The sequence below is a fragment of the Rattus norvegicus genome, chromosome 1 (genome assembly GCF_036323735.1).
Source record: "Rattus norvegicus strain BN/NHsdMcwi chromosome 1, GRCr8, whole genome shotgun sequence".
NCBI lineage: Eukaryota > Metazoa > Chordata > Mammalia > Rodentia > Muridae > Rattus > Rattus norvegicus.
The window spans coordinates 250,416,484-250,432,061 of NC_086019.1; the positions used below are offsets into that span (position 1 = coordinate 250,416,484).

Sequence of the window (15,578 nt, forward strand, 5' to 3'; positions counted from 1 at the left end):
CCAAACCTCCTATTTGGGAGGACTTTGAGCAATAAAACCTACACAGCAGCTGAGGTGTGACCCTGAGCTTGAATTCCTGCATCAGCTCCCCATCCATGGCCTGCCCTGGGTTTTACTCACAGAACCTCCAGTCCCCGTAGGGCACGGAAGGCCCCTTCCTCGATGCAGCTGATCTGGTTCTTGTCCAGCTGTCTGTAAAGCAGAGGGGCACTGTGAGGAGGGGAAACGTTGCGCAGAGCAAGGGCTGAACATTTTGACAGAGCACACCATTATTTTCAAAGAAGAGAGTAATGGTGTCAGCCCAAAGGAACTATTAATAAAAGCCGGTTTCCTCTTATTTTCAGCTAAAACAGTAAATTGAAATAAAAGCCCTTGTCCACTCCTCTACCCAGCCCCGTTTCTCCCTTGGGAAGCAGGCACCCCTCCCTCAGATTTTGGAGACCACCTAGAGTGTGTTGGCAGCTGACGAATGAGAGTCACCCAGGAGGAGTGGCAGCAGGGGCTGGCAGACAGAGTTCTGCTGAATGCCAAGTGAGGTCGGCTAGCCCTGGCTACCTGGAGTGCTGCTGTCAGAGCAAATGGAAGCTGTGATCTGAGTTCAGTGGGAAAGAATGTGCTGATCGATTACCAATGTCTGCCCAGGCACGGGAGGGGTGCGTGTGACAAGCATGCCAGGCATTTGCCATTTCTGTTTGTAGCCAGACCTCAGGAGGTGGTAAGCCTGGACTAGAATAAATTTGAATACTAATAAACTATTGCATTTAAACGGTACTCAGCAGAGCGTCCGCATTTCCTCATCTCACTTCAACCTCAGAATAAGCTTGTGGGGGGCACATTGTTTTCCCCAACAATGTATGAAGGCTCCGTAATGTTCACTGACTTGCAGCAGCTTGTGCAGTATCACTAGAGGAGACTAAAACCAGCTGCTGATCCAAAAGAAGCCAGGGGACACTGGAAAACGAGGGACTGAGAACATGGCCTGGCATCCCAGTACCCTCTGAGCACAGACTGGCCGTCACAATCATGGCTTAAAGATAAAGATGTGCCAGGACGACCATGCCAAGCCTTTACTCACAGATTTTTGAGGTCTGTGGCTCCTCGGAAAGCCTTTCTGGGCACAGCCTGGAGAGAATTCTCACTCAGGTCCCTGGGGGACAAACAGAGACAAAGCGGGTACCAGTCAGGGGAGTCATGGTGAGAAGTGAGGTCACTGGCTTCATCGGTGATCCCACTCCAGAGCCTGGATGGGCTCTAGGTTGCTTTGTCAACTGTGACTGAATGAATTAGTGGTAGTTACAGGGGAGCTTTCTGTCCTGACAGACACGGGGACATTGTCCCCAGTCACCTCCCCACTGGGCAGAGGATGGTTAGAGAGAAGCTCCCAGTATCTGTGATCAGCACTAGCAGGCCCCATGGTTGACTGAACCCCAACCACATAGGAGGGAGTTGAACAGAGGTTCATTGGAAGGCGCTCTCCACGGCCCTCAGTGGCTCTGGCTTTCCCCTCTATTTTGCTGGTAAGAGAGCTGTGACTGCTGGAGGAGACAGACCCATGTGGCTCGCCCAGTCTTGAACTAGGCTGGCTCTGATTCCAAGTCTACTCTGGGGGATCGCAGAGAGCAGAGCAAAAGGAAGTCTAGGTCTCTTGGGGACCACGTCACAAACCAAGGCTCTCTGCCCACTTCCTGCTGGCTGTGCAGTTCCAGCTAGCTCCCTGCTGACCCCAGCAATTACAGGAGAAGCCCAGGTTTGACCCCCAGCTACTTCAGAACCCAGATCACCAACTCTCCTTTTTGTCTTGTTTGTTTTTGAGGCAACTGATGATACAACCATCAGTGGGCAATTGAAGGATGCTCAAGGGAATGCCAGCAGGTAGCGAGAGCACTGCGGAGAGGAGGGACAGGACACTAGGTGTTCTTGAGCCTACATAGTGTTAGACCCTCGGCTACACCATTTCCCCTCTTCTCATGTATGGAATGCACAGGCTGGACCAAATGCTCTCTAAGCATCCAGTGGGATCCCCCACATGTGAGGGCTCAGAGACACATGCTGAATGTTGGAGAACCCCATCCATTCCTGTGTTGGAGCCTCGTCACAGAAATGATGGTGCTGGGAGGTGGAGCCTGCAGGAGGCCTACACCAGGGACAAGCTCTCAGGAACAGGATTGGAGTCTAATGGAAAGAAACCCCAGAGGGCTGCTGGGAAGGCCAAGGACCTAAGGGCACTCAACCTGCAAGCTGTCTTCTGCCCTCCATGTTGTGTGCCATGTGACAGGTACCTCTCCTCCAACACACACACACACACACACACACACACACACACAGATACACAACAAGATACACAGAAACAGACACATACATACACACAGATACACACATACAGACACACACACACAGTCACATGTAGATACACACACACAGACACACATACACAGATACACACCCAGATACACAGAAACACACACACACACACAGAGATACACACACACAGAGATACATACACAGACATCCCCCACACACAGACACACACACACAAACCCTCACACACAGAGACCACACACACACACACACACACAGAGTAAATAAATTAACGCAATGGGAAAATGGTAAAAACAAAGACGCCTCGCACAGTTGCCGGCCCCACCGCTGTAAGGGGACACAATGATGTCTGATTTCTGTGAATCAGAAAGCGGGCCCTCCTCACACACCAAGTTTTGAATCCTGACCCCGAGAACCATGAGAAATAAATTTCTGCTGTTAATAAGTCACCAGCTCGAGGTATTTCACTACACCAAAGTGAATAGATTCAGACCCATGTTCAGTGAGGGGCTTGGCTCTTTGAGGCCCTTGAGGGACCGATGTTAAAAAGTATTTGGGAGGTGGGTAAGAAGATAGTCAAGCCCTAGCTACCTTTGACCCTCAGGGAAGCAGGGAGGTAAGAAAGCCTGTTGTTCAGAGAGATAAAGGCAGGGAGGTGGTGCCTTAGAGAATGTCGGGCTACACAGGGAGGCAGTAGCCCCAGGAGCTCCCCAACCCAACACAGCAGGCAGCGCATCCCCAGGCAGTGCCTGGGAGAGAGTCCCAGGCTGTCCCCATGCGAGTTATCTACTTAATCCTCCCCTCAGCTCTTCCGAGGAGAGAGCTGTATCTGTATCGATTAGCCAATCAATTCAGCCCAAGCCTGCTCCATGCAGACTTTACAATAGCTTGCTGGGATTTACAGATCAGCAAGAGAGCAGGCAGGAGGGCTCAGCAGAGAAGAAAACCACAAGGGCCGGCATTCCGAATGTGCCATGTGATTCACAGGCATACCAGCCAGGGCAGGGTAGGGGCTCCATGCTTCACTGGGAGCCAAGGAAGGAGGATCAGCAGCACACGTGATGTATGTGTGGTCTAAATGGATCTGAATGTCAGGAGTCCAGGTGTTTGTGCACTCAGCTGAGACAAGAATTCTCTCAGGAGTCTTTATAAACTCTCTCTCTCTCTCTCTCTCTCTCTCTCTCTCTCTCTCTCTCTCCCCCCCCCGCCCCCCGGCAGCACAGCCTCAGCAGCAACACTGGACCCTTATAATGAACAGGGTTTTAAGTGCTTCTTATCACAGCATTGGGTCAAAGGGTGTCTCAGGAAATCAATTCTTCGAGCACTCATAACAGAGGGCAAGGAGCAGCGGGGTGGCCGGGCACAACCTGGAACAACTGGGTCAAGGCAGAGCCTGCTAAGACTGGCCAGAGAGTTGCTGGCCCAAGCTTTGTGGACATTGCCCTCCAAATAAAGATCCCAGAGTACAGAGCAGATAGAGTGGGACACTGAGAGCTTGGGATAGATGGGGTTACCTCCCCATCTTGGGAAGCCCAGACTAGTCCTGACCAGAATCATCTCTCCCATTTAAATGACCAAAGGAAACAGTTTGCAAACCCAGGAGAGGCAGCATGAAGGCCAGCAGGAACGGCAAGTGCTGGCTATCTCAAAAATAAATGAACAGAGCTGACACCAAAGCAAGCGGTGGGAAGATTTCAGGGTCCGACTGCTTCTGCCTCGTGCTAGATGTGGACCCAGAGAACCCAAGAGGGACATTGTCTGTCATGAGTGTACAGTTTAACATTTAAACCTCATTTCCATTTATCAGTATTCAGAAAATGAGGCTTTTGTCCCTTCTGTTCTCCACACAGCGTCACAGTTGTTTCCAGAGTGGCCACTAGGGTGCGCCAGAAGCCTTCCCTGTATTTGATATACAGCCGCAGCGGTAAGCCAAGCACTCTCACTTTTTGCTACGTTTGACTTGCCCTGTAACACTTCTCTTGTCTTTGTCACCCTTCACGCTGACACCCCCCTATCCCCGAGCTAAAGCCGCTCATCTCCGCCTGCACATGCATGGCCTGTGTGAAATCCCCTCAGCACAGCCTGGACCTTTCCCAGTCCTCAGCCTCTATCCTCCTCAAACTCAGGCCACCCACCCCTCCTCCACAGTGTTGTCACAGGACCCTCAAAGCAGAACAGCTAGACATGTATCTGAAGGGTAAGAGGACCCGTGGGAGAGCAGTACATGGTCTGGTCCTGGTGATGTGGAAATTCCAACCAGGAGAGACCACATGTGCACTCGGAAAGAAGAGAGCATATATACAGGAGCCTCATCACTGGCTGGGAGGAAAACAGAGCCTGACGGAAGGTCAGGAAGAGATTTCTGATAAGCGGGTCGGAGGGGGCCACAAATGCTGGGAAGTCGAGGTATAGCGGGAAACACCCACAGTGGATGCCACTGATGAAACAGTCAGCAAGCGCTGGCTGGGCCACCTGCATTTTTAGTGGCATCCATGCACCTAGAAAACCCTTCAGCTTTCTTATCTCTGTCTACAGACCTTTTCCCTAGTTCCCAGCTGCTCCCTCTCCTATAGATTCCAGTGTGTGCGCATGCACTCTCTAATGCACACAGACACACAGACACACAGACACACACACACACACACACACACACACACACACACACGAGTTCCCTTTCCAGCACCAATTCAAAACAGCACCAAAATCACGTTTCAGTATTCAAAGTAGCAGATACACGTGTATTGGGTTGGCGTACGGATATTTAATCCGACGATGGCAGACATCGCTCTTGCTCCCTTGTATATCCTGGGGCTGGTGCACTGCAAAGGCTGTGTAACCAGAGCTGACCCAAACCAATGAGGAGTCTCAGTGACCCTCCTACATCCTGGCCAGAGCAAGGGATTGACACAGGATGCAGCTCCAGGGAGGCAGACATGGGGCAGGTAGGAGTCTCTGGACTCCTGGAGCCTCCCTCTAGCCTCTGTTCTGATCTGTCACGCAGATGGCTCCTAGAAGGCAAAGCAGCAGCACAAACAAGAAACTGGACTTGTGGATGATGTCACCTTGACTCTGCTTCTCTCCTCACCGTATCTAGACGGAACACTCACTGCACCTAGCAAGGGGTCTGGGCAGCCGCTGAGGAAGGTAAGAGCCCATCCTAAGAACCTCCAGAGAAGGAACTCCGTTCTAAGGAGCATGGTAAGGGTTCTGTAAACAGAGACTCTCCCAGTCTATCCTGTATCCCACCCCCAAGGGCGAGGACTCTGAAGTAGCAGCTTCCCACCCACAGTCATCCGCCACTGGGCATGGGAGCCCTTCTGCCTGTCCCTGACGTAGGCATTCTCCCCAAGTGCCTGTTACAGCCATATTCCACACTCTGACAGCAGGGGAGCCAAGGTCAGGACCCCATGTTCTTACTGCTAATCCCCATTACGCTCTAACCTCTAACCATCTCAGCAGGCTCACTGCCTCTGAGGGGATTAGTGGGGCCCAGTTGGGGCAAGGCGTTGGGCACCAGCCAAGGCCATACTGGGCTCTGGGCTCTGACATGGATCTGCTGCCTCACTGCAAAGCTCTTTACTTTGTGGCTCTTCAAGCCACAGGGAGGTTCAGATCAGCACGGCGTTCCAGGGCACCTTATCCGTGGCTTTCTGGTCATGAGACTGCTGGACCTTAGCCCTGGGCCTAGAGTACAGCATGGCGCCATGCATGCACTGAGCCCCTTGTGCAAGTAATTATCCCAGGAGTGTGTAGGGGGTTGATTAGTCTCTTCTTCAGAAAGCTCAAGTACCTGTTATAGGTGGAGCAGAGGCATGGGAGCACCCAGCAACACTGCTATTAGATGTTTGGAGCTCTGTGAGAAGAACATGGTTTGAGACTCACCAGGGACTCCAGATGGCCTCCTACTAGTTTAGGTTGAACTTCAGTCAAGATCCACAGAAAGTTTCCAGCGGCTGTGGGTATGTGCCACTCACTCAGCCTGCCGAGAGTGGCTACTGTCCTGTATAAGACATCACCTCACACTGTTATATGAAGGGGATCAAGTACCAGGAACCCAGAGCAATGGCTACACAGGCTGCCTCTGGAACCTGGGCCAGTATCTTTATGTCTCTGGACAGGTAGATTTTTTGGCTTTATCAAGGTCTCCAGCAAATTGGAGCATATTAAAGTTGGAGGGTTACATCTGGCAGAAAAGTACAAATGTTTTGATGTCCCCATCAAACTGTGGAAGCAAACTGCACTGCAGCCTCTGTTATCCAGACATCACTTCAGAGCAGCAGGGTTCCAACACCTCCGCTTTAGTGAGGGAGAAAGGAAAACAGCTCCCGACTTCTCTCCTGGGGCTGAAGGCAGAATAGTAGGGACGCACAGAGGTGGGGGTAACCAGTTACTTCATTCACTCTGCAGACCTTTTCTGCAAGGGAGACACAGCCCAGCTCTGTTTAGCACAAGCCCACCTTGCACCTAGAGGTGCAGGCTACATACTCACTACTCACCAAGGAACTTGTTCTTACAGTGGGAGGGAGCCCCAGCCTGTAGAACTGTGCATGTAGTGACGAGGACTTCCAAATGCCAAGCTCCTGGGGGTAGTCTGGATATCACCACCCTAGAGTAACTGGTTTGAGTCTTCCTTTTTGTTCCCTCCTGTTTTCTGAGGGCCCAATGGGCACAGACACTGGCATTAGCAGAAACCTCCCTCCCTGCCCACCAGGGGCCACCAGCACTTCTGTGCAGCTTTCAAGCCATGCACCCACCCCACCCAACCATTAACTCTGCAAAAACCTTACCGAACAAAGGACTAAGTGGCCTGGCTAGTTATACCATAAACCATCCTGTGACACTGACTTGACACTGGGTTGTTTGCTGGGCAGCTGTGAACATCGACTTCCACAGAAGAAACACCCTAAAAGAGATCCCACACACACACAGAGCAGCCTTCTCTCATAAGTTGACTGGCTCCGCTAAGGCAAGGTGGCTCTGAGTTTGGAGCCCCACTCAACTGAAGGACACCCAGGACACAGGACTGCTGCATCCTTTAATTCCGTCGACAGTCAGAAAGTGGTAAGCTTGGGTCCCAACCAAATGGTGATTGGTGAGGTGGCAGGGAGAGACAGGACATCTCCATCGGATTTGGTAAGGCTACCTTTCACCAGGATGGGGAAAGGCTGAACTGGGGAGTGGGTGCCATGGTCAATGGCACAGGACTCTAGGGGTGAAGACATTGTACTTCCCATGGTTTCTGCTATCAAACTCCGTAGTTAGGTTCCACAGCTCCGTGAAGAATGGGCACTGTGCTAGTCTCCAGGGATGTGGCCTCCCGGTCACACCGGAGGACGGGAACGTGGCACTGGAGCACACGGACCTCAGAAAACCAAGGCCACGGGAAGGGAGGGTGGGCATGAGGTTGGGAGCCTTTGGCCAAAGTCTGGTTGCCTTTCTCCCTGTCTCCAACGGGGGTGGGGGACACCTGCTCTGCACGGGCCCTGGGCATGGTATAGTCTCCTGTGTGAGGCCGAGTATCAGCTGGTTCTGAGACTACACTAGGAATCTGTCTATCCGTTCACCTGTCTGTCCCCTCTCCACCCCCACCCCTCAGTCTCCACAAAGAGAAGGCTATAATGAGAAAGAGCAAGGCTCTCATCTGCACCCTCAGAGGAGGCTGGAGGGTTCAGGTCACCTCTCCAAAGTCAGGTCACAGATCAGCCATTCAAGGGACCAACACCCCTCTTTGTTGTCTTGAACACTGGTTTTTTTGGGATTTTGTTTGTTTGTTTTTCATTGTTTTGGGGGGGCTTGTTTTGTCTTGTTTTGCTGGGTTTTCATGTTTTGTTTTATTTTAACATTGTTAAACAACAAGAGCTGTTCCCCTTGTCCCGTGGCCTAGGGACTCCTGATTGCTTGCCCTGCTTCCCTACAGCTACAGTGGTAAGCTGGAGTCAGGTTCACCTCAGTCCAAACCCCTAGAGCTGGGTAGACAGCAACAAAGCCGGTCTTAAGTACTGTGAGGAACACAAGGCAGGAGACTCCCAGAGAGTTAAAGAAATGAGTCAGTTTGACGAATCGATCTTTGGACAAATCGGCCAATCCGAGAATTGCCTTTGGCAAATTGGCTTTTAGCAAAATGACATTTGGTAGATTGTTCTGTTTCTGACACAGCGATGCTTTTACAGGGCAATTATGCACACACTCCCAGCCTGGCACCGGGGCACAGAAACCGTTCTGCAGATGGCCGACCCACCCACCTCACACACTGCTCAGTGCTTAGATGAGCTGAGCCAATGTGGGGGTTAGAACACTGAGGGAGGCGCACACTGCCCAGCCTGCAGACCCCTTCCTGATGCCTCTTCCTTCACTCCGCCCATGTTGACAGAGAGAGCAGATTCTTTGGATGGCACTGGGGTGGGGAAGCAGGGGTTAATGCAGTTTTTGAAGAAGGAAAGCCAAGGGAAGGAGCAACAGGGCTCGGTAAGGAAAACCTATACTGTGCTAAGGAAGGAGGCTCTGCACAGGGCAGGTGGCCAAGCTCCAGCAGCTGCCAGTCTATGCTTCTTCGGGAAGAAGTTGGGACGCTGGCCAGGGTGGCAGGGCAGCCAATGCTAGGACAGATGTCGTGGAAGGAAGAGCCTACCAGGGAGGCTAGTGAGTATCACTGAGCTCTGAAGCATTTATATTTCTCTCATCCCGTTTATCTCCCTCAGTATTACTACTAAAAGCCATGCCCCACTGTTTCCTGCTCCTTTAGAAGCAGAAACCTTGACTTCAGGAGCATCTCAGGCAGACAGTGGGATCTGCAATTGTAACCCTGGGCCCCTCAACACGACACAGAAGGAAACCCTTGGAGAAGGAAAACATCTAGCACACAACCATCCAGTTACAGGAGCAAATATCTGCCCTCCAAATCCCAGAGTCACCGGGAGGAGCTGGCCAACGGGCCAGGCGGGGAGCTGTCCCTGGTCCTGAAGCATCCTCTGCTCACACACCTTGGAACTCAGCTACCCTCAACCTTCCATATCTAGTCCAGACCCAGTTTAATCAGCACCTTTTCTTTTTCCCAAACTCACAGAGATTCCAGCTTGTAACACACACTAGAGGATCCAGGAAGTGCACTGTGGCCCTAAGTCTCAGGACAGACATGTGCGGGTCACAATCCACGTCACTTTCTTTTAGAGGCTGGCGTGCAACTCTGACCTGGACCTCCTCCATTGAGGCTAGATTGTCCTGCTTGCCCATCCAGATGCAGCCAGTGCAAGCAGGTGGTGAGACGGTGTCTGGGATGCTCCAGACACGGAGGACCTTTCTCACGGTCATAGCTGTTCTCCCTGTGGTCAGTGCCACTGGTGATAACTGTGTTACCTGTGGCATCTATATGTGTCTGGAACTGTGCCACGTGGTTCATATGTTTTATAGACACACCCTCTTACAAACGCAGCCCCCTCACAGCTCTGCAGGACTTGAGAGTGAGAGGGAGAGTGTGGGGAGACAGGCTATGGGAAACTGTTCATTCATTCCCACTGGGGTTGTTCCTGGGATCTCATGGAGCCTGCATTTTACTTTGCTTTTGTGGTTTGGGGATCCATTCCATAAGCACACAAAGCAAGAATTTTGATACTGAGATAAAAGCACAGCCCTGACAGGGATTTTTAAATTTTTTTTATTTTATTTTTGTTTTCTGTTTAGTTCATTCTCTCTGGCCTAAACTAGCCCTAATCCCACAATCCTCAGCTTTGATTTCCTAGGTGCTAGAAACATAGACATGTGTTATGACGATGGCTTACAATATTTCTAAGGAATAGTACATGTAGTTCAGGTTGGTCTTGAACTTCCAACCCTCCTGATTGCTAAGATCACTGGTTTGTACCGCCAGCCTAATTTATGCAGTGTTGTGGATCAGCCCAGGGCACTGGGACTGCTGAGCACTCTACCAACTGAGCGATGCCCTCAGCACCTTAAAGTTTATTTATTTTATTTTTTAGGTTTTTGCGACAGGCCTCTTTATGTAGTCCTGGCTATCCTGACTATGTAAATCAGGATGACCTCAAACTCACAGACATCCTCCTGTTCTGCCTCCTGTGTGCTAGGATTAAAGGCAAGCACCACCGCTCGGGGTTTAAAGCTTATTTTTAAAGGGTATTGGCACTGTATCTATTTTCCAGATATCATAATGATAGCCTTTCCGCACTGTCCGACTACAGAGTCTACAAGCTAACCCACTCTACTGCACTGTACACTAGAATCATCAAAGTGATGGACAGGAGGCTGGTGAAGCTTCCGGACACACGAACACGCACATGCATACGTGTCAGTGGTGACAGATGAACTCGGAGGCTGGAGGTGAAACCAAGGTCGTCACAACGTTGACACTAAGCCATAAGCCCAAAGTCACATTGTACTCAAGACCCTCTGTTTTATAACCCGGGTAATTATATAATACACGTTAGACACAGTCTTATCAAAAAAATGACATGAGGATCCCTGAGCAGCTGTGCCGACAGAGAACGGAGTATTAGTCATCATCTGGAAAGAGCATCATCTGGGGACTTCTTGCCACCCTGGATCTGTCACTCCGTCTAAACCCCTGTGAGCTTTAAAGGTTCCTGGGGTGAAGGACTTCAGCTGACAGCCTGTTTCAGACATAACCGCACTAAAGCCTGTGTTATGCAGACTTTGAGCATCAACTCGTCGTTACAGGGAAGTGTCCAGGGTGAGCCACAACTGTCAGTCATTGCTTTCTCAGAGTCTCTGGCATCAAACCTCCCCTCAAGAACAGTACTTCAGAGGCCCCAGAAGAACTACCGACACTAGGGCTCCTGTGTCCAGTCCCCATGAGTTATGTAAACGATGGTTGTCTCTGAGTAGACCCCGAGCCTTCTAGAGATTAAGAACAGACAAGGCCAGGCATAATATGTCCCCTTATGCTCATGCTCAACCATGGGAGTAGCCAAGAGCACGAAGTAAAGTTTGGCACGGGACCAGTAAGTAAACCCCAGAGTCCCAGGCCAGAACCCCCCAGTTATCAATGAGAACAGCAGGAAGTGATGGCTGCAGCCATGGGGAACAGGATCCATCCAGGCACGGCAGGTTCAGATGCTGCCCTGTGTGAGAAACCAAAGAGACACAAAGAGACAGAGGAGAGAGGGACAGAGCCAGGGACAGCACTGTAGTTTGGATCTGAATGCTCCCCAGGGCTATATAAAAGGCTGACATGCCACTAAGAAGCAAAGACTCTGATAGGTGGGTGGACAGATGGGTGGATGGTGTCCTTGAAAGGCACACTGGGATCTTGACTCTCCCTCTCATTGTTTCCTGGCCTCCATGAGACAAGCAGATCTGCTCCGTGATGCCACCCCTGGCCACAGAGCTATGGGGGTCATGTGACCATCGACTGAAACCAAGAACCCAAATAAATGCTTTTCAGTTTCTTAAGCTGTTTTGTCACAGTGATGGAAAGCTCCCCGACAGAAAATTGGACAGAAAAGAGAGGAGGCTGGGAGAGAGAGAAAAGCTAGATGAGAGGTGTTTGAGAGAGCCCCGGAGAGACCCTTCCAACCCCCCCAACAGATGAGGAGCCACAGATGTGTAAATGAAAGCCACAGCGTGTGGCTGCTAAGCCCTGGGCTCACTGGCCTACTCTGGGGTTGGAGGGCTGCATCCCAGACTCTTCTGGGCCTGCCGGGCTCAAGGAGATAATTTGCCCATGGCCGGAGGTGTCAGGCTCTGGTGATGAGTGTGAAATCTGTGAGTGTGAAGCCTGTAGCTGATCTGCCTCTGGCTTGATGAATCTCAAGCAGAGGTGGGAATGAGAATTGGCCTTGAGCTCCTCTCAAATCAACTCTCCACCAGGGTAGGGTCATCTTGTCCTCACCCACTGGTAAGGGACACCCCTAGAATGAGGGATGGGAGCCTGGGGGGGTTGTGGGCAGTGAGGGGGGATGGAGGCCAGTAAGGACAATCCATTCTCACGTCAGTGGGAGGCTCTGGGGATAAAGCTCCCATTATCCTGCATACCGCAAACCCAACAAGTTTATGTAAGAGCCAGGTCTCAGGCTGAGAGTCCTGGCTCTGCTCCCTGACAGCTGAGTGGCTCTGTCCCTCCCGTTCTTCTAAAATGGGGATAACAAGTCATCAGGGACCCTTAAGCACATGTGGTGAGCGTGTGTGTGTGTGTGTGTGTGTGTGTGTGTGTGTGTGTGTGTGTGTAAGCATGCTCACACAGCCTGCCAGCTGGACAGTGCTGCCCTTGCTGTTGCTGATCTAGCACAAATGTTCAGCATGGCCAGGCCAGGGAAGGCAGTAACCCAAGTAATGGGCAATGGTTCAGTCTGAGGGGAGCAAAAAAATCATCAAGATGTCAGAAATCGGGGGCTGGGGATTTAGCTCAGTGGTAGAGCGCTTACCTAGGAAGCACAAGGCCCTGGGTTCGGTCCCCAGCTCCGAAAAAAAAAAAAAAAAAAAAAAAAAGATGTCAGAAATGGGTGTATGCCAATCAGGAAGCAGAGCAAGGTAGTGCCACGAAGAGAGACAGGGAAGGACAGGCTACTGTCACCAGAGAGACTGGGGGTCGGGGGAGGGTTCCAGATCTGTGTGAGGAGGAAGGAGCCTCACAGAGGCTCAGGAGAGCACATTCCAGCAGAGAAAATGGGGCGGGTAGTTCAGGAAACAGAGAGTGTAGCTGAGCAAAGGAAGAGACGCCCGGAGCCTGGCACAGGACTCAGAGCCCAGGGTCTGCGTTAGGTGAGTTGCAGTGCCTACCCTCTGTGAGGCAGGAACTGTCTGACTCAGAACTGGCTACCGGCAAGTAACTACAAAAGGGTGTCACGGTCAGTCACACCCTCTCAACCAGGAAGTGCGTGTTTAGGGTAGGGAAACTGAGGCACAGGGCTGTTGCAAGGTGGCTGATTGCAGGGGCAGCTATGCCAGTGGCCCCCCGTGGAGGCCCCATGTTCTCAGCAGGTGTGTGCATTCTCTCTCTCTCTCTCTCTCTCTCTCTCTCTCTCTCTCTCTCTCATCTTTCTACAGGGGCTGAATGGCAAACCCAGGCCATCAAGCTGGCATTGGATGAAGCCAGCCCTCAAACGAATTCCCTGTCCACCTGGGCACCCCTGGCCTTGACTGTGACTGCAGAGGTACAGTGACAGGCTTCTCAGACAGAAGCTCCCTGAGAGAAGAAAGGATCTGGTCAAGTCCAAAGAGTTACAGGGGAAAGCAACTTGATGGCCTTAGAGATCATTCCCATATATCCCAAGGACACCCGTCTGTTCCACAAGAGCTGGCGGCAGCTTGATGTAACTATTATCTGCCCCATTACACAGACACATCCCTTGCAGAAAGGTGAACCCGAGGTTCAGAACACAGATTCATTCTTATTTTCCTACTCCTCGTAACCTTGAAATTCCCTCAGCAATCACCCAGTGGGGCCTGTTCAGACATGCCCTTTTGAGTCTTTCCTGCTACCTCCTCCAATGGACAGACAAAATATCCTCTCACAAAGCCAGGGACTCTCGAGGGTCCTCTTTCTGTCCTGCCAACAGTACAAGAGTTCCTTGGTGTTATACAAGGTGTTATACAGAGCTCAATGAAGGCAGATGGGAAAGCACTCCCTGGGAGAGTTTTTCTCTGAGGTGAACCAGCTTCACGCTTACCTAACACTGTTTCTGGGCTCTTGACTGTTCCCAGGTGAGAGCTCGCAGCTTCTATGTTCTGCATGAACACTGCTCCTCTCCCCTGGCTCCCTCAGAATGGGTTGAGCCAGCCTTTGGTGTGTAATTTTTTCTGTTTGTGCTCCATAGTGCCTTCCCTCCATTTACAGGAGGGAGAGTGCAGGGCAGAAAGAGCCAAGGTACAGAGCCGACTGCATCCAGGCAGAGGCTAAGGCCCGTGACCTAACACTCCTTCATTCTCCACACTGAAAGGGTCTTTGGACCATGTCAGCACACCGCCACATGTCATAGGGGAGTGGGTCTATAAATGGAGGGTGGTGGAAAAATCTCTCTTATGGCTGTTTAACAGCTCGACCACTCCCTGCAAAAGGATAGACCACAAACCTGTCTTGAAAGACTCAGGGAGTAGTCGCTTGGATTCTTACATTTACTTCAGGTCTGTGCATCACACCGACCACTCAGGAAGAACAAGAAAGCCCAAGTACGGAACAAGGCATCTGAGACGCAGGCTTGCCTCCTGCTGTTGGAGAACGTTAGCATCTTTGCTTGGGTCACTCCTGACAATGCCAGACAGCTCTCAGAGACCTAAGGGCTGGACACTGAGATTCGCAGACCCCTAAAGCCATGTTCATGCTCTGCCCCTGACACCCCGACCCTCAAAGGAACCTGTAGCTCCGAAAACCGGATGTATCCGGCTTTGAGCTCTCACCTCTACGGGCCCTATAGGAGAAATGTCCTATCTGGAAGAACACACCTTCCTCTCCAAGCCTTTCAACAGAGGAGCAGCGCACACTGCTCAGGCTGGAGAACTGATGGAGAGAGCAGTGCAACTCATAGGTCCGCCTGTGAGGCACGACTCCAGTCAAACGCCTGGAAAGTTTGCAGTCCGGAGAGTGAATGATTGGCTTGGGCAACAGATTGCCCGCTGCATGGTGCATTTCTGTAGCAAAAGCCAGGGGTCTCACTCCAATAAAGGTAACTCTCGCCATTGAAGGTCACTCCCAGAGGAGAGCAATAGGAGACCCAGGAGAGCTCGGTAGAGAGCAGATGCTCAACAAATATCTGTTGGCTGCATTGGATTTCGGAGGAGGAAACCAATCGCTGGCTGGTGATCCCTGTAAAAACCATGCCAGCAAGATGCCTTCCAAACTAATAACACGGACAACTAACACTTAACGCCTTTGCTGTTTGCAGGCTCTGAGCTGAGAGCTCCCCACGCCTCTACTCCTCCACTCCCCACAGTCATACCTCTGTTATCTCCATCTCACATAAGAAATGAGCGAGGCTCCGAGGGGTCTAGCAGCTTGCTTGTTGCCTCACCGGAGGAGAATCCAGTTTACCTCAGGAACCAGGTCTCTTCTGGTTCATATGCAGGTCTCCCACCAGCCTATGAGATCCCTCTGAGGTATCTGGGAGAGATGGCTGAGAGAAGAACCAAAATGAAAAGAACCTCGGGAGTTGGGGAGGGCGAGTGAGTGGCGTGAGGCTCACCAGTGGCCTGAGGACCCCTGAGGAAGGCAATGAAAGAAGAAAGGGGAGAAACAGCACCACGTGACAGAGGGCGTCAGGTGTCTCCACCCCAAATCCATCCTCTTCGTCTGA

General features: G+C 51.5%; 1 protein-coding gene across 1 annotated transcript in view; it reads right to left on the reverse strand.

The window, feature by feature from the left end:
* Slit1 (slit guidance ligand 1) overlaps positions 1 to 15,578 on the reverse strand; it is a 148,560-nt gene that overhangs the window by 57,567 nt on the left and 75,415 nt on the right. Inside the window, 2 exon segments of the mRNA NM_022953.2 lie at positions 121 to 192; positions 1,076 to 1,147. Of these exon segments, the coding sequence (NP_075242.1) occupies positions 121 to 192; positions 1,076 to 1,147 (144 nt within the window).